This window comes from Macaca thibetana, chromosome 6 (assembly GCF_024542745.1).
Source record: "Macaca thibetana thibetana isolate TM-01 chromosome 6, ASM2454274v1, whole genome shotgun sequence".
NCBI lineage: Eukaryota > Metazoa > Chordata > Mammalia > Primates > Cercopithecidae > Macaca > Macaca thibetana.
In genome coordinates this window covers 165,621,835-165,640,889 of record NC_065583.1, presented here as the reverse complement: position 1 = coordinate 165,640,889, position 19,055 = coordinate 165,621,835, and the positions used below count along the sequence as shown (strand labels likewise).

Sequence of the window (19,055 nt, the reverse complement as noted above, 5' to 3'; positions counted from 1 at the left end):
CAACTGGCCAGTTCTTGCATTTTTCAACATGTTGACTGAAGTCCAATATGGACTGGGAAATCTATGGTCGTCATTGTTCAGCTTTGTCTAAGACAGAACAGCTTCTGTTATGCTGACTTTGACTATTCTAGACCCTTCTGCCTTTTTCCTAGTAGTTTCTACTCTCTTAGCAGTAGAGAAATTTACCAAAGAAATGTCCTCTGGATATGTGGGATAACTGTGCTGAACTAATGCAGATTAATTGTGCTAGAAACAGTAAGATGCTACTGCCAGAAAATATTAAGAATTATCATGCTTTTCATAATTCCCATTATGTAAAGTAGAAGAGAATCTTAAAATATAAAAGTAGTAAACTCTTTTTAAACTCGTCATTTTCTTACTCTACACACCTAAAGACCCACACATATCTAAGCAGTTCTTGCAGCTGATTTGGGTGCCCCCGAGACACAGAACTTGGAAACTTAGACAGAAATCTCAGCACGGTAGGAACTGCAGAACTGGCCCTTTGCTACTGAACTCTGCAACCTGCAAAACATTGTTCAGTCTGAACACTGAAAAGAAAATGGTTCTCTCATAACTTCTTTCTATCAGTTTTACATTGTATTGACAGTATATTGCCAGCTGAACCGAAGAATCAAAATATCATAAAAAGTGACCATCTGAGGATGGCCTGGAACATAGTATGTGCTACTAAATTCTTATTGACTAGTAGACATTAATAAATAGAAAACACTGCGATCCTCAAGGAAGACATGTAGACAGATAGCAGTTGAGATAAATGTTCACATTTGAATTACTTCTCTCAGCCAAGCACAGGGGTAGGCAGTGGGCTAGAAAGAGATAAATGGGGCTTGGTCTGCCCATAAGGGGCGTACAGACCAAATTCTCTTCCAGAGGACAGTCTTAGCAGCTCAGAAGGAATCACTGTATGAAAGAAAGATTAGTGTCACTGATCCTTAAATTTGGTGTTTAGATGTGGTGCAGTTCTTTGTACTTTAACATGTCTTTTTATCTGTCTGCTTTTAGGATCTTTTTTCTTTGTTACTAATTTTGAGCAATATGATTAAAAGACACCTTGGTATTGTTTCTTCATGTTTTCTGTGCTGGGGGCTCCTTGAGCTGCTTAGATTTGTGAGTTCATAGTTTTCATTAGATTTGGAAAATTTTCAACCATTATTTTTTAAAATATTTTTTCTGTTCTCTTTCTCTTCTCATTTGAGGACTCCATTTACACACATATGAGGTCACTTGAAGCTCACTGATGCACTATACGTCTTTTCTTCTTTTTTCTTTGTGTTTCATTTTAGATCATTCCTACTGCTGTCTTCAAGTTCACTAATCTTTTATTCTGTAATCTTATAATCTGCTGTTAATCCCCTTCCACATAGTTTTTGTTCAGGTATATTATATTATATTTATTATACTTTAAGTTCTGGGATACATGTGCAGAACGTGCAGGTTTGTTACATAGGTATACACGTGCCATGGTGGTTTGCTGCACCCATCAACCGTTATCTACATTAGGTATTTCTCCTAATGCTATCCCTCTCCTAGCCCCCGATCCCTGCCAGGCCCCAGTGTGTGATGTTCCCCTCCCTGTGTCCATGTGTTCTCATTGTTCAATTCCCACTTATGAGTGAGAACATGTGGTATTTGGTTTTCTGTTCCTGTGTTAGTTTGCTGAGAATGATGGTTTCCAGCTCCATCCACGTCCCTGCAGAGGTAATGAACTCATCCTTTTTAATGGCTGCATAGTATTCCATGGTATATATGAGGCATTATATTTTAATTCTAGAAGCTTGAGTTTGTTCTTTTGTATATTTTTCTTATTTCTACTTTTTGAACATATGGAATATAGAGTTTAAAGGTTGAAGTCTTAAACTCAAAATCTTCTGGAGCCCAAAGATATTTCTCCACTTTTAAGTTGTTATGATTACATGATAATGACATAAGTATTTCTCAAGGAAAGTGATAATTGATAAAAACACAAGTAAAGGAAGAGAGAAAGAAGAGAGAGATGGGGTGGGGGGGGGGAGAGGGAGAGGGAGAGGGAGAGGGAGAGAGGGAGAGAGAGAGAGAGAGAGAGAGAGAGAGAGAGACAGAGAGAAACAACATCTTAAGATGACACACCTGATTTGCCACCGTCTAGATCTTTGTGTCTTAGCCAGGCTGATGCCTGAAGCCCAGAGCCCATTTCCCTGTACCCGTCTAGTTAGTGCTGCATGGCAGGGGAGCTGGGTAGGGGCTTTTAGCTCATGAGCATGTGAGTGCTCATGGGCACATACAGTGTTTTGGCCTATGACATCTCGCTGCCATCCTTGCATCCCGTGTTCTCATTGATGTACATGATGTAGAGTGAGGCAGCCCTGATTTTCTCTGCAGATGACACATCTGAGACACAGTGATGTGCTGTAGTTTGCCCAGGCTCACCATGCTCAGAAAAGGTAGAGCCTCGGTTTGAATTATGATGTGAATCAAAGCTTCCTAGATCACGCTAAATTTGGAGAGACCTAAGATGTAAGGCCTCGTTCCAGGAAGTGATTTCCATTAGTATCTCCTTTCTCCTCCTTTAAGACTACGCTCCGGATGTCTACCTGGTGCAACTCTGCTTTTGAAGCTTTTCTCTACCAATCTCTGGTTGCAAGCAAGAGATGTGTATAGCTCTAGGGCTGCCTATGGGCAGGGTGTAGAAAAGGGCTAATTATGTCCATTCCTAAGACTCTTCAGAGAAGAAGTGGGTCTGGCCATAGGGCAGCAGCCAGCTCTGTAGGAAGAATTGTCAGGGCCTGGGGCCCATGAACTGGGATGGCACTTGAGAAAGAAGGAAGTTCTGTAGCTTGGACTGCAGCAATGGAAACAAAGGATGACAGAGAGAGAATGACAAGAAGGCAGACATCCAAAGGAATAAGCAAAGGGAAGGGTATAGTTACATAATGTTGAGACCAGGGTGTGGTGTGTGTGTGACATCTACAGCTTTGAGCTTCTGAACGTTATCTGTATCCGTGTGTATATGTTCACATGGTTTGGATGAAAATAAATGTCAAGGAAAGGAGTGATTGATGAATATGCCACACCCCAGGATTTGGTAGGAAATGAATGGATCATGCATGACAGAAGTGCAAACTTTCTCTCTTGGTATTCTCCCCACCCGCCCTCATTCTTCTAAGAGGTCACACTTTTTTATGCAACAAAGCAAGTTAGCGCACTGGTGACCAGACTCAGGAATTGCTTGCTATGCTGAATCTCTTTTTGCCCAAAATGAGTGTTATGAAAATCAATCAGGAACAGTGTCAGTTTCTCAGGACTCAGAGAAAAAGGCCATTCTAATCTCCTCTCCAATAATCTATTTAACACTTTTGCCAAAGTCAGCCAACAATACTATTCTTCTCTGTAAGCCCATGCTTTAAAAATGTAAGGGGTTCTTTTCTTTTCTTTTGGGACTGGGACCTGGTACATTCTAAGTGTTCACATGGGGTTTGACAGTTGTTTGAGTATTAACTCCCTTACCCGTTAATGACAGTGCTTTGAAAAAATGTTAACCTGTCACAATCTCCACTGAAAACAAAGTAGCTCAGCTGAATAGAATGAAAAACATTTCACAGCATCTTCAGTGACTATCATCACATCTAGTCCTCTCTGTTTGTAGCGATCTTTAAGGACCCCTGAGCCTTTCAGACGAATTTTTAAAAGGAATACATTTCCAAGTAAAACAGTTCAATATAAATGTTTTTTTTCTCTAACATCCTAGAAATCTTTATTAGAATTGCATTTCTCAAAACCGGACTTGTATTGATATCTGAGGAGCTGCTCATAACTCCAGATTTCTTTTTATTGTAATGAACTGGCCATACCTTCCAGCTCCCTGCAGCCAAGTTCTGCAGGGCGCCTGCCGCCCCTTCCAGCGTGTCTGGATTTGAGCACTCAGAGAGCAGTGTGAGGTAGGGTTTGACTATTGATGGGTGCCACAGCATCTGGATCCCTTTTGGTGGTTCAGCACAGTCTGGAAGAGGTCCTACTCCATCCCACTGGCGGAAGAAAAACAAGAGAGCAAACATCTTTAACATCTTTATGCTTCCCAACATTGCCTTCCTCAAACATTACAGGTGAAAACAAAAGCAGAGCATTATCACATTTGCCGAACATAGACTGCACGGAGGCTACTGCATCAGCAGTCCAGGGATCACTAAAAGTGGAAGCCATTCCTGCCCAGCAAGAGCTTGGGATCGAGGGTGGAGGGCAGGTTGGCGTATGCACACAAGAGAATGTAACTGGCAGAAGAAGTGGATAAGCTCTCCAAGAATGATTCTAACATGTTGCTGTAGGAAGGAAGGGGAAGAGAGGAATTAATTTTAATTTTGATTGAGCAGGTTGGAAGAAGGATAAAGATCAAAGTAGCATATTTTATAGTAAGCATACTACAGGTGTTCCGTAACAGTTACCGACAATTAAATGCCCTCACTTCTTGTGCATAATTGTTAATGTGATAAACTCCTATATAATTTGTTACATACATACAAATTGGGTTCTATTGTTGCATCTAACAAATGACAAAATCGATAAAAGAGAGAAAACTGCTATGGTTTATTAGACACATTGACATGAGCTATAGGTAAATCTAGATCTTAGAGCAATCATGATAGTTTAGTTTGCTTTGATTTGAATCTAATGAATAACAGGATAATGTGTAATTCAAAATTAATTACCCATAATTTAGAAATTATGGCTTACATGCACAAAGGAATACCAGTCAACCATTAAGAATGATACTTATGAAGACTATGTAGCAACTTGGAAAAATTATAACAATAAAATTTAAATGATCAAAGCAGGATGCAAAGTAGTATGGGATTTGCACATTATTCCAAGTAAAATGCATCATAAAACACCTGTAATTATCATAAAAATTTATTAATACAATGTCTTTTTCTCTACATTTCAAACTTCCTGTTCTATTACTCTTACAATTTAAAACATACTAAAAATTAAAATAATGATTCTGATCTTTGATTACACAAAGGCTTTGTCTTTTGTGAAAATAAAGAGTATAATCAAGTTAGAAATGAAAGATGCTATGCTTTTAGAAAAAAATACACATATTCAGTTCCGAGAAAAATCACAGTAAAATAAAACAATTTCTTTATAATTTTAGTGTGAGAAAATGAAGATATTTATCTCATTAGTGTTTATGAATGATTACTTAAAAATACACTGTAAATGACACATGCTAAACATACTTGCAGATATTTTATGTACATACATATACATGCATGTATATATGTGTGTGTATAAATATGAAAAACAAAACCATATTTCTGAATGTAAGTTCCTTAATTCTGAAAGTTTTACTGCAAGAAAATACATGCTTACTTTGTATCCTTGCAACATAAAAATAGAAAAGTGGATAGAGATGGCTGTTGATACAAATAGTTTCAAAAACTTCATTATTTATTTCCTGAAATAAGCTAAACTGCACGTCTTCTTTTCCTCAATAATGATACAGCTTAGTTTAAATCAAGGGTCAAGCTCAGAGATGAACGACATCCCATTAAAGGTCATTTTCAATGAACATGTCACTCAATTTTAACTTTGTAACAAGGACACTCAGCGTGGGAAGCTTCCTGTCCTTTTAACCAAAGCCACTTCCTAACTATTCAAAGATGACTTTGCACCTGTGAACAGCCTATCAATAAAACCAATACATCTCCTTTAAATTAAAAAAAGAAGGAAGTGAACTAGCCTTGCCACATTGCTCCTAGTTCATTATTTGATCCTGGCTTGCTGCACTGAATAGAAAGTGGGCACTAGAAAAAGACAGCAGTCATTCTGTAGGTTTGCCAGTTTCAATGACAAAGCAGTAGCAATACTGGCCTCTCAAAGGAGACCAGCTTGGGGTAGTGAATCTATCTGCTAGAGTAACAAGAAATGGCAAATTATTTCTTTTATTTCATTTTATATCTTGCTATCTCCTTAAAAATTTAAAGCAATATTTTCATATAAAAATTTGATAAAGTTCAGAAAAATAAAAATGTGAAACTTCCGACTCAACATGGATAGATTTTCCTCTCATGCAAGAGCTAACCTAACAGTGAGAGGTACAGAGAAGTAATATTTGCATGCTCATTACAAAAAGAGGAAAAAGTAGCCATGTTACGTTTTGCTGGGTTTCATCTTGTTCTCCTTTTCTAACTTCTGTGCAATAAAGTGGGATAAATGGTTAAGTCAGTAGAAAATTTTCTGCAGGCTCTGACATGTCATCTCTGTATCTCTTAAATACCTTTTATTACAATCCTTTCTTAATAGCTACAGAGAGACTCTGAAGGAAATAAAAGGACAACTGATGTGAACACAGATAATCTTTGATGGCAACTGGAGATGGAGTTCAAAGGGGATTCTTGGCTATTTTAGCACGTTGATATTGAAGAAAAAGGACTATCTCAAAGCCAGTAAATGTATCTGCCAGACCTTTATCTGGGTACTTTATTCGAACTTTTATTAAGTTAACAGGGAGAAAAGTATCATAAGTTAATAGGGGGAAAAGCCCATTAAAATAGATTTCTATCAGCTGTAAAATGACTGGAAGTTTTCTGTAAGACTTCGGTTAACATGCTTGACACTATTTTGTCTAGCTCATCAACATCAACAAGGCAGCAGGGCAATGGTAAAGTTATGATCAGACTGATGCAGGTGAGACAGTTCTGCACATGCAAACTTTTGAGGCTCGAATGTGAAGATTCATGAAAAATCATGGGATATACAACTCTTTCACCAAAGTAGAAATACTTTATTTACAAATTTAAATATAAGGTGCTTCTATCCTAAAATATCTACAAAAATGGGACATTATCTGAAGGCAAGCAAATGGCTTTAATCTGTAACATAATTGAAGCAGTGACCACACAGTGATTTAGCCCTGAAGAACACAAGACTAAACTTACAAATCTGGTGCAAACTGTGTTTGTTTTGGACAATATCTTGAGAACCTACCACCAAAAACTCTTTAAGAGCTTGAAATATGCAAAGAATACATAAAGAAGCAAAATGTCATCAAGTCAGGAGAGAGAACTTTCCACATAATAAAGAAAGAGCACACGAAGACAAAGTATTTCCAGGACAGCAGTGGTGGCAATGCCAGAAAAGGATTTTTTTGCATGATGACCACATATAAGTGTGTGTGTAAGTGTGTGTGTGTGTGTGTGTGTGTGTGTGTCTTCATTCCTCAGGATGCAGTTTAAAAGTTAAGCAGAATAGAGAAAGTGAAAGAAATAGCATGAGGAGAGAGGCATTTGTGGTTTTAAACAAGTTTTTTTGCTGGGTTTCATCTTGTTCCAGCTTGGGGGAAATTTTCAATGAAAATGTCCCTTCCTCCTCAGAATTTTACTGCTTATGTTTAAGAGTTACATAAATGTTCCACAATTCTGTGTAACAAGTTAATTTTCATCTGTTATATTTTAACAAACAAATTTTGCAAAAGTTCTAGCATCCCTTGAGTCTTACAGATATTACTTAAACGTTCAAGTTACACTTTGTGCAAGTCATTCACATGTTGTTGAATAGGAAAATAGACCAAAGAATATATTACTAGCATAATATTAAACCTCCTCTTATGAATTGTCTTGCTTACAGAAATTTCTAATTTTACACACATATTTAGAGTACATAGAGCTAAGGATTAAGGTGGCTATAACCAGAGTGTTTGAAAACTGAGTAATTGAGAATTAGAGCTCTGTTGGAGACAGGCTGGCATAATAGCAGTGAGTGTATATAGATCATAGAACAAACCAATAGATTCACTTTTTGCCACCCCAAATAGTGCCTCACTCAATAACGTATCAGCACTTTTCTTTACTGGCTTCAAATATACGACTGCATGACTAATATCCATAAAAAAACAGCCAACAGTTTCTGTCATTCCATTTCTAAAACTGTATAGAATTGAAAATATGTATGCTCTCATTAAGAAGGTAATGCTCAAAAATTTTTGGAAAAAAAAAAAAAAAAAAAGAGGATATCAAGCTTCCCAAGATAGAAGGTCAAGGGACTGCTGAAATTTAGACATTATGCTTTTTGATATGGTCACCATCAGCACAGAGTATACATAATGGCCCCTGTAGAAAAGGTCTGCTTAGGAAGAAAATAACATTTGCATGGGGATGTGCTCAATGTGCATGTTAAAAAGAAGGAAAAGGAAAGAGCCTTTCTTTGGATTTGCTTTAAATACTTTTGCTTCTATGCAGGGCTTAAATTATATTTAAAAAAAATATATATATATTTTTTGAGACAAAGTCTCACTCTGTTGCCCAGGCTGGAGTGCAGTGGTGCGATCTTCGCTCACTGCAACCTCTGGCTCCTGGGTTGGAGCAATTCTCCTGCTTCAGCCTCCTGAGTAGCTGGGATTACAGGTGTGCTCCATCACGCCCAGCTAATTTTTGTAATTTTAGTAGAGACGGGGTTTCGCCATGTTGGCCAGGTCGGTCTTGAACTCCTGACCTCAGGTGATCCACCCACTTTGGCCTCCCAGAGTGCTGGGATTACAGGCGTGAGCCACCACCCTGGGCCTATTTAAAAGATTTCTATCTCAGTTGGGTTTTAGACTGAAAGACTGGAAGCCATTTGCTCCTTAGATGAAGAGAAAGACGTAACTTAGGGATAAAAACCTGAAAGTAGGCTGGGCACAGTGGCTCATGCCCATAATCCCACCATTTTAGGAGGCTGAGGCAGGCGGGTCGCTTGAGGTCAGGAGTTTGAGACCAGCCTGGCCAACATGGTGAAACCCTGTCTCTACAAAAATACAAAAATTAGCTGGGTGTCATGGTGCACACCTGTAAGTACAGCTACTCAGGAGACTGAGGCAGGAGAATCACTTGAACCCCGGGAAGTGGAGTTTGCAGTGAGCTGAGATGGCGCCATAGCACTCCAGCCTGGGTGACAGAGCGAGACTCTGTCTCAAAAACAAAAAACAAACAACAACAACAACAAACCCTGAAAGCAAAGATGTTACATACTATATTAAAAACAAAGAGACTTTGTAAACATGAGGTTCTTTAAATTAGGGAGAGTCACAGGAGTACTCTAATTATCACATTCATAAAAGCCCCCTAATGAATGAGAAGAATTATAAGACAATTTACAAGGCTTTGTGAGCCATCCTACAGCTGCCCTAGTCTCTGATCTCCAATGCACTGGGCTGGGTACTGAGGAGACACCAACAAGGCGCAGTCAGAGAGTATGGAGAAGGATTTTCATTTCAGGAGGAGTGCTAAAATACACAGCTCCTCTTCCCACCTGTCACAGGCGTCATTCAGTCTCAGCCAATCAAGTTTGTGCGCAGAAAAGACCGTTTACTGCTGAGTCGTATCTTCAGAACATAAACAGAAAAGGCTGTCTTCACCAGCGGAATGCATCTCTATTACCTAGATTTCTCTACCAATTAGGGAGCATCACAGTCATTACATATGTGCAGGCTCACTTTCATTTTTTAAGAGATTTCGGTGAAATAAACAACAGACCAGAGATGCTGCAAGATAAAAGGAGCAGAGCTGCAGCATCAGAGAAACATTCTGATTTTAAGATCCCACTCTTTCCTCTCAGGGGAAGTCACACATTGCAAAATGTAGGAAGAGAAGATGACTCTAAGTAGGTAAACTGTCAGAGACTGTTCTCTCAAGCAGGGTTTGGTTTAATTAAGCTGCAGCCAGCACTAGGTACTTTAAAAAGCAACATTCAAAACCCAAGTCCGTCCACCGTCTGCCACTCCTGCTTGGCTTGCTTTGAACAGCAGAGTTATTACATAATTTGCCTTTATAGTGTTTCATGGCCACTTCCAGCTTTTGGGGGGGTTAAAGGCGGAAGGATAGAGGTGATGGGTATTCAAAAACTCCAGTTAACTGTAAAAAGCCAGAAAGAAATGATTCTTTGTGTCGATTCTTAGGAATTTCAAAGAAAACGGTAGTGCGGGTGTCTGAATCCCCCAGGAGCTGTTCAGAAGACTTCAGCTGCGGCTGAGGCTGAGGCTCTGCAAAGAGGGGATAGAGTTGATGGCTAATTAGCTGTACTTATGTGGCACTGCATTGTTTCCAGGCTCTCCTCGCAAAAGACAGGAGGGGCTTCGCATTTGAGAGATTCGAAACCCACATTAAAGAGGCAGGATGAGGTGCTGTCTGAACAAAGCGTTAGGGCAAAAGAGATTCAGGAATAGCCTTGCTGATGCACCTCCTCCTGTGGGGGGCCACGGGGCCAGGTGGGCACACACCCCTCAGGAGCGAAGCTGGTGATGCTGCCTACTCCACAGACTGGCATCACGAGGCCGGCCACTGTGCTGTGCCCCACAGAGGACAGCTGTCAAGGTTGCTCCATATGACTGGGCCTGCCCGTCCCTTCCCCAAGTCACTGTGATAGAACCAACTGGGGCATCACTGATGCTCATCTAGAATTCTCTCTGCTCCTAATTTGCCATCCACATCTCGGGAAACCTGGGACATGGCTGTCCCTGTTACTACCTTCTAAAGGGGCTTTGTCCCTGACGTGCCAACCTCCTTCAGATAATCCTGTGGTCTTGGTTATTTATTTATATGTTCAGAAATATGTCCTGCAAAGGACAATCCAGTCCAATGGTCTCAAGCAGGGCAATCTTAACACCCAGGGGGACAAGCGGCAATATCTGGGGACATTTTTGGTTGTCGTGGCTGCGGCAGAAGGTGCTACTGTCATCCAGTGGGTCGAGTCCAGGGAGGCCGGAAAATACCCTGCAATGCACAGGCCAGCTCCCTGGAACACAGAGGCATGCTGCCCCACATGTGACCAGTGCCGAGGCCGAGAGCCCCCGGTCAAGTTGTAAAACAGTATTGATAGACACATGCACACGTATGTTTATTGCGGCACTACTCACAACAGCAAAGACTTAGAACCAACCCAAATGTCCATCAATGACAGACTGGATTAAGAAAAGGTGGCACATATACACCATGGAATACTATGCAGCCATAAAAAAGGATGAGTTTATGTCCTTTGTAGGGACGTGGATGAAGCTGGAAACCATCATTCTCAGCAAACTATCGCAAGAACAGAAAACCAAACACCGTATGTTTTCACTCATAGGTGGGAATTGAACAATGAGATCACTTGGACACAGGAAGGGGAACATCACACACTGGGGCCTGTCGTGGGGTGGGGGGAGGGGGGAGGGATAGCATTAGGAGATATACCTAATGTAAATGATGAGTTAATGGGTGCAGCACACCAACATGGCACATGTATACATATGTAACAAACCTGCACATTGTGCACATGTACCCTAGAACTTGAAGTATAATAATAATAAAAGAAAACTAAACAAGACACCTGAAACAGAGTTTTAAGTCTATAAACTCACTGAAACTAAAATAGCAGCACTTTTAGGTGATGGGCTATATTTTCTACTAGAAGTGAGAAAGAAGTAGAAGAATCGGGTTCATCCATGGATAATGGCAGAGGAGAGTTGCTGCACAGAAATGCACAGCCGTGATCTTTGCAGGCTCATGAGATATGTTGCTTCCAGGACATGAAATATCATGCCTTGAGTCAACAAGTTCCCAGCATATGGTGAGATGAAGGCCGAGGGAGACTGTACTCGAACCAGCCAAGAGGAACGGGCAGCAGCTGAAAGAAGCAGATGGTTAGAACGGAAATGGTATTAAGCGGCAAAAGAAAGAGTATGGTTACTAATGAGAAAATGAAAACTGTCTGGAAAGAAAGAAAAACCACCCGTGATATTAGGAAATGGAAGCCTAGGAGCATCGAAATGTCGTGAGGAGCAGATCCGTGAAGTGATAATAAAAAATCAAGTCCATGAACAGAAACTGTCACTGACATTTAGAGTGATTAAGATAAATTATGGTTTGTGTATTGAAAGTCTTAAAAGCATGCATTTTGGTCTAGCTATTTCACTTCTAAGAATTCATTCTTAAGAAGTGATTAAGGGGGTAGGTGAGATTTAACTACACAGATGTTGATTACAGTTTACATTAGTACAAACTTGGAAGCAACCTGATTTTCTAGGAATAGGGGATTGGTTCGCCACATCGTGGTATTCCTCTACCATGGAATGCACAGTAGCTCTTCCGCATTCCAGTGTGAAGAACTGCTTACTGGCAAGGAAAAATGTCAGTCTGTGTCAAATGATAAGCTGTCATAAAGCGGTCAGCAAAGGGACACAGAGCAGACTTGTGCCTACATCTTCCTGCCCATCAGTGGTGTGCCAAGGTGGGCAGTGCGGGCTGTCACCCGGGGGCAGGTAGTAAGAGACTGCAGTCTTTGCAGGGAATGTACAGGCAATGAAATGAATACAAGTTGGGTTTTTGTTCATTACCATGTGCAGACAATGCTACACGATTTCACTGGTAAGAGACCCCTCCCCACAAGGATAGAGAGCCCCCGACTCCCTGCACACCCTGAATAGGCCACTACATGCCTTTTTTCTTTATTAAGAGTATGCCCAAGGTTCACCTAGGGTCATGGTTGTCACAAAAGACTACAATTCCCAGCCTCCCTCGCAGCTCTGGTGCCACTATGGAGTCAGTCGCGGCCACAGGGATGTAACAGTGATGTGTGCAGCTTCTGGGTGGGGCCCTAAAGGAAAGGGTACTCCTGTCTTCTTCCCCCCATTTCCACTCCTGAACTATGGATGTGAAGAGCCAGACTCTTGACCATGAGGAGGAAGGCAGCACCCTGAAGATGAGAGCCCCATAAAATACAAGGAGCCTGACTTCTGAAGACTCAAGAGACTGGAGTTCTGTATCAGTGAAAATACACTTACTGACTATAAGACCTTATGAATTTTGCTGTCTGATATGGCCTCTAACAGAAAAACATCTGAAAGGATATATGCCGAGATGTAAGTTGTAATTGTGAATCTCTCTAGGAGGAGGCGTGCTGAAGGTGTGGGTATTATTTTCTTCTTGGAGCTTAGTGCTATTTTACTCACATATTATTTACATGTTAAGTGTGTACGTGTATACCTAGATATTTATCATTAATATCTATTTTGTCTGAAATGAGAAGAAACTGTTATTTAAAGTTCAAATCTCCATTGTGGTCATTTTAACTACTAATAAAATTCATGTTTGTGCTTTGGGACATGCATGCTGTTTGTTTAGCGATAGAGTCTCACTTTTGGGTCAAGAGCATCCAAATGACACAGCAGGCAACGTGTGAGGCTGTTGAAGAAGTGGTGGCCAATACCGATATCCTGAAAATCCAAGAAAACCTTGTAGGTGATAGCATTTCGTGATATCTCATAATACCTTCAGTGCAAATAATTTGTTTAGTCTGGCAGGATCAAAAGTCCTGCTTCTCCTGGGATACTGTGACACACATGCATACACCTTTGTTGCATATTAACTTAAGTTCTTAGATGATAATAGTAATTTAGATGGTGCATTCGTTTTGGTGGCGATTGCAGATTCAGAATACTGACTAACAATAAGATAAATGCAGCACTGTCATGAGAGACTGGGGAACAGCTCAAAACACAGGGAGGGAGGACTGCGGAAGACGTTTGGCTCACAGCGGCCCTTAGGGGCAAAGTCTCACCAGGAAAGAAACCGATGAGTCTGGGAAAAGTCACAGTTATGAGCATCCACCTACAATGAAACCCACAGCAAGAGCTAGGGGCCACCACAGGCCACAGTGTAACTGGGGCCAGGCATTGGGCTAGAAGTCACAGACTGAAATAAGACCCACACAGTCCTTTGCCCCAGAAAATTCGCTCTCTTTGGGGATCAGTTGCTATACTTAACCCATAATATGATAATAACTAGCAGAGAAGTTTAAATAAAATTATGGAGAAGTAGATTAGGGAGCAATTGTTTACTTGAAAGAAGATTTGGAAAGACGGAGGAGATGTTTCATCTGCTCTTGAATGATTATTCTCCAAGTAGTGAGTGGTGAAAGGGAGGAATGGGAGGGCCAGGCAGGGGAACAGCATGGACAGAAGCCTAGAGGCTGGTCTGTGGGATCCTCAGACAGGCCAGGAAAGTGTGAGGACAAGAGGCCTTGAAAGCTCTTCCAAGACATACCTTTCATCATGGGAAAAACAAGGGAGCACTGAAGTTTTACACAGAATCCCATTCCTATTGCTTTTATGCATAAAATAGCACCCTGTATATCACAGGTGAATCTTCCAGTCATCTATGCATTTGGCATCTACAACTTAAGAAAGACGTGAAAAAGAGCAAACATATTTCCTCTTAAATTGACTACAGCATACTCAGTTGTGAAACAAAGATTATCATGAAAGAAGACCTACCAGATAAAAAGAGTGGATCAGAATCCTGTTGGAATGGATAGGTTTGTCTCCTCACCCATGTGGATAGATACATATTTTTTTACCCATTTGAATTAAATAACTTTAAATTAATTTATAAGCTAAAAAGGGAGGTTTTGAATTCCAGCAGATCCTGCTTATTTAGTTTTGGTTTTTCTCAGTGGCCCTCTGCACACGGTCAATCTCACACCATGAGCATCTTGAAGAAGGTCTGACCTGGCCAGCAGCTGGTGGAGGACAATGTCCCGTCACCTCCAAATCACATCAAAACAGTACCCACCTCAGGACACCATCACAGGATCGCTGGCCATAGACCAAGGTGAAAAACTAAAAAATGCTTATTGCTACAAAAGGTGCAAAATGTAAATGAATCCATTTTGTTTCCTCCTATTTCCCTGGACCCTAATCTTTGGATTCCCCCTACCAACCCTGCAGTGACAGGCTGCTGGCACAAAGCCCTGCTGAGGGCAGGGAGGGTCCTGCTGGGGGAGATGTACCTTCTTGGCAGATGACATGCAGACTGTTTCATGGGAGGTTTTGCCCAAAATGGACTAGAGGAACTAGCAATTCCTTAGAATTCAGCAACAGGCACAGAGCAGATTCAGAAGTGGATGAGTTGGCAAGGACCTCTTAGACCAGAATATGAAGCACAGAGTGTGAAATGCTTCTGCACACGGGAGCTCACAGTCTGGTACTTCTAGACTAGAATGGCCTAGAAGTCTGATACTTCTCATATGGTTCAAGAGGAACCATGTCTTGAACTAAGGGCATGCACGCAACATATTTTTGTATCATATATTTTATTGAATTATCCCTATGGGGATTTTTAAAAAAAACTTTCTGAGATTTTTCTTACAGGTAAATTTGACATGCAAAATATTATAGTGTCTTTTAAAGGTCAAGAATACCAATGCCAAAGTCAAGGGTCAACACAAATTTCTGGGCTAGAAAAAGCTCTAGAGGCCATCATTAAACCAATGATTATTTGTATCACTTTTATTCTTGTTATAATATTTGGCTACTCTGTCCTGGAATGTCTGTGTTGGAGACTAGATAACCTTTCATTTTCCAAAATCTCTTACGCCTTTCATTGAGGTATAAATTTCTCTGAAAAAAACCATACACTTTTATAAGCATACATGAACTTCGTGCCTTTACGAACATTAGTTTTTAAAGGCCATTTGCAAAGATTACAAATGTAATTTCCATTGTAGAAAATTTATAAATACAGAAGTACAAAAAGAATCGATCATTATCTTCTCCTGGATCTTACTCTGCTTTTTCAAGAAACACACACATTTTGTACATGCAGATAGCATTTTGTATTTGCATAAGAGACATATCATACAAAACTGGCCAGACTATATCTGTACCATCTATACCTATATTTATGTACATACCTGTTTCTATATTGCTTTTTTCCACTTTACTTGTATTGTATATTTTCTCTAATCTCTAAATACTCTTTAAAAACCTGACTTGATATGTAGTAGAGATTCCAGGGGACAAATGATATCCACCATCTTTACATCTGCAAATCTAGAACTCTCTGTAATCTCCTTGATGAGATAAATCAGTTTCCAGGCCCTGAAGTTAACCTCTGTTCCAGTGTTAGCAAAGGTGGGGATGCTTTGTCCTCCCATCGCTCCCTGTCCTGGTGGGGCCTGTGGTGAGGGGTTTGTTCTCTCAGGAGCAGCCCGGGACAGGGGCAGAGGCTGTTCTGATGCATGAGGGTTGTGAGTTGCTGCCTAGCGGTCTTCGTTTTGCTGCAGGGGAACCTACTACCAGTTGCAGCAGGTGAGGGCCATTCTGTTCTCAAGAGGCCTCCAGCTCCGGCTGAATACTGTTCTGAATTCATCTGAATCGTCCCCCATGGCCAAGCTTCTAATGCCATCCTGTGGAAGGGCTGTGAATTCTCTGTTACCCCCATTTCCAATGGGACATGACTGAAAATCCAAACGCTTCAAGACCAGCGATTACATACACGTTAGATCTTTGGTCTCCCTGTCTCTCTCTCTGTTTCCCTTCTTTTACCACATCTCCTATTCCACCCATCCCCGTCACCTGGATGGCGCCAAACCCAGCTCCGACAATGCCCTAAGAAAATGTGTGAATTAACACAGCGCCTGCTCAGAGGTGGAATGTCAGAGCCTGCTAGGGCCTCGGGTGTCTTTTTTCGTTTTTTAGGGCCTTGGGTGTCTTTTTTCGTTTTTTAGGTAATTTCCTATCTTGGCTGAACTGCGAGATGTGGGGGAAGTCATTTCATGTCCCACCGTCTCAGCTGTGAAATTCCCACAGGAAAGCTGTGCAGATGCATTAGTGATTTTACCTCCTGATGAAAATGCAGGGCTCATACTCTATATATTGAGGAAATATTAAAGTTGCAATTAGGGAAGGGGATAATTGCATGCAGCTGCAAGCAGCCCGCATCACCTGATCTTGGGATTTCTTTTTCTTCTTCTTCTTGCCCCAGCAACCAGAGCTCTCAGCGTCCTTGCCATTGGCCTCGCCACAGAGTAGCCCGTCCAGCTCGTCCGTGCCCATGTGCTGTCCCTGAGACGTTTCTGCCGCCAGCCGGTACGAGAGGTTCCTTAAAATGCACACACAGTTTTCAACGGTCTGCAGAACCCAAAAAGAAAAGGGGGAAACAGAGGAAGGCATGAATAAAACTAGCACTCAGCACTCCATCCTTCCACCTGGAAAGGCGTCTTTCTCCACGGACACATTTCTCTTTGGAAGTGTTTAGCTGACAGCTGCTGAAAGCTCCCCTGACAGCCACAGTGGAAAACAATCAGAGAAACTTGGAAAGGTCTTAGGACCTTTTCTCCCCCACAAAGAAATGACTTATCAGCAATAGTTACTTCTATAAACATCTGTTATTGTTGAGTGAAATTCACCTGTGAGAAGGGAAGAATATACAACCATGAGAGATCCCAAATATCATCCACTAACACACGGTGCCCCACCTCTGACTCCCCGGCTGGGGATTGGGGATCAGATAATGAGGAGTCAAAGACTTAGAATTTCGGTCAGCTCTGGTGGGGGACACATTTACTGCCCACCAGAGCATTTTCTGAGTGTCAAGGCCACAGGTGCAAACCAGGGTTATCCCAGGAAAGTGAGGGGCTGTGATCATCTGGGGGCATAAATATTTGTAGTCTACATTTTTTTGAGATGCCTGACACTCATGTTTCCTTAGCCAAAAGGTTAAACAGTGGTTAAGGCCACCTGTTGTGGAGCTGCACACCTGTAGAGCCCTAGGTGTCCGATTTAGATGTGGGACTTTGGACAATGCACTGCACATCTCTGGGACACGGTGTACCCCTCTGAAAAATGGTCATAACGGGACCCACATCTTAGGTTGCTTGTGCATTAGGTGAGCTAAAGTATGTGTGTGGTAGGCAGAATAATGGCCCTCCCACAAGGTCTACATCTTAATCTCTGGAACCTGCGAATATGTTAGGTCACGCGGTTGGGAGGAGGTGGGAGTTGTTAAGCTAATCAGCTGCTTGTCACATGGGGAGGTTATCTGGATTGTTTGGGTGGGCCTGTGTCATCACAAGGGGCCTGTACATTAAAGAGGAAAGCAGGAGAGTCACAGTGATGTGATGTGAGAACGATGTGGCTGGCCATGGCCGGATCTGAAGATGGTGGAAGGCGCCACAAGCCAAGGTATGTGGGCAGGGTCTAGATACTGGAATAGGGAAGGAAATAAATTCTCCCCAAGAGCCTCAAGAAGGAACGCAGACCTTACCACATTTTAAGTTTTTCCCAGTGAGACCCATTTCAGACCCCTGGTCTCTAGAGCTATAAGATCATAAACCTGCATTGGGTTCAGCCACCAAGTTTGTGGTCATTGGTTACAACAGCAGCAGGAAAGTAACACAGCACACAAGTACTGGGAAGAAAGCAGGGGCACAGCAAATGCTCTTCAAAGGTTTGTATCATTAACAATGGCAGGAGACAGTACAGTGCAGAGGTCCAGAGCATGTGATCTAGGGCTGCCGGCTTGGCTTATGATCCTGGGCCCACCATTTCACAAGCTGTGGGGCCTTGGGCAAAGTGCTTAATCTTTCTGTGCTTCTATTTTCTTATTTGTAAATAGAGGGTCATATTAACAGTATCATGTACAGGCCGGGCGCAGTGGCTCACGCCTGTAATCCCAGCACTTTGGGAGGCTGAGGTGGGCGGATCACGAGGTCAGGAGATCGAGACCATCCTGGCTCACAAGGTGAAACCCTGTCTCTGCTAAAAATACAAAAATTAGCCAGGTGTGGTGGCGGGTGCCGGTAGTCCCAGCTACTCGGGAGGCTGAGGCAAAAGAATGGTGTGAACCCAGGAGGCGGAGCTTGCAGTGAGCCGAGATTGTGCCACTGCACTCCGGCCTGGGTGACAGAGTGAGACTCCTTTTTGAGAAAAACAACAACAACAACAACAAAAACAGTATCATGTACAGGGCAACAGTGAGGGTTAATAAGTTCATAGATACAGCTTTTTGAATAGTGTCTGCTCAAAAGTATTTGCTAAAATACCAGCTGTAATAACTTGTGATTGCTGAGAAGAGGGGTGAGCAAACTGCCGCCCAGGGGTCCGATGCAGCCCACAGCTGGTTGTGCATGACAGGTTGTTTTCCTGGAGGACACCCAGGCCCATTTGTTTATGAATGATCTGTAGCTGCTTTCATGGTACAATGCAGAATTACATGGCTGTGACTGAGACAGTATGGCCCACAACACCAAGAATATTTATTCTCTGA

At 41.8% G+C, this 19,055-nt stretch overlaps 2 protein-coding genes across 6 annotated transcripts in view; both read right to left on the bottom strand.

The window, feature by feature from the left end:
• CTNND2 (catenin delta 2) overlaps positions 1–19,055 on the bottom strand; it is a 935,738-nt gene that overhangs the window by 120,803 nt on the left and 795,880 nt on the right. For all 4 annotated transcript variants that reach the window (XM_050794061.1, XM_050794059.1, XM_050794060.1 and 1 more), the window contains 2 exons: positions 16,733–16,918; positions 3,852–4,025 (listed from right to left, as the gene is read on the bottom strand). In XM_050794061.1, the coding sequence (XP_050650018.1) occupies positions 3,852–4,025; positions 16,733–16,918 (360 nt within the window). The remainder of the gene's footprint in view (positions 1–3,851; positions 4,026–16,732; positions 16,919–19,055) is intronic.
• The window catches only part of DAP (death associated protein), an 840,643-nt gene that overhangs the window by 417,039 nt on the left and 404,549 nt on the right, over positions 1–19,055 (bottom strand). The window lies entirely within an intron of this gene.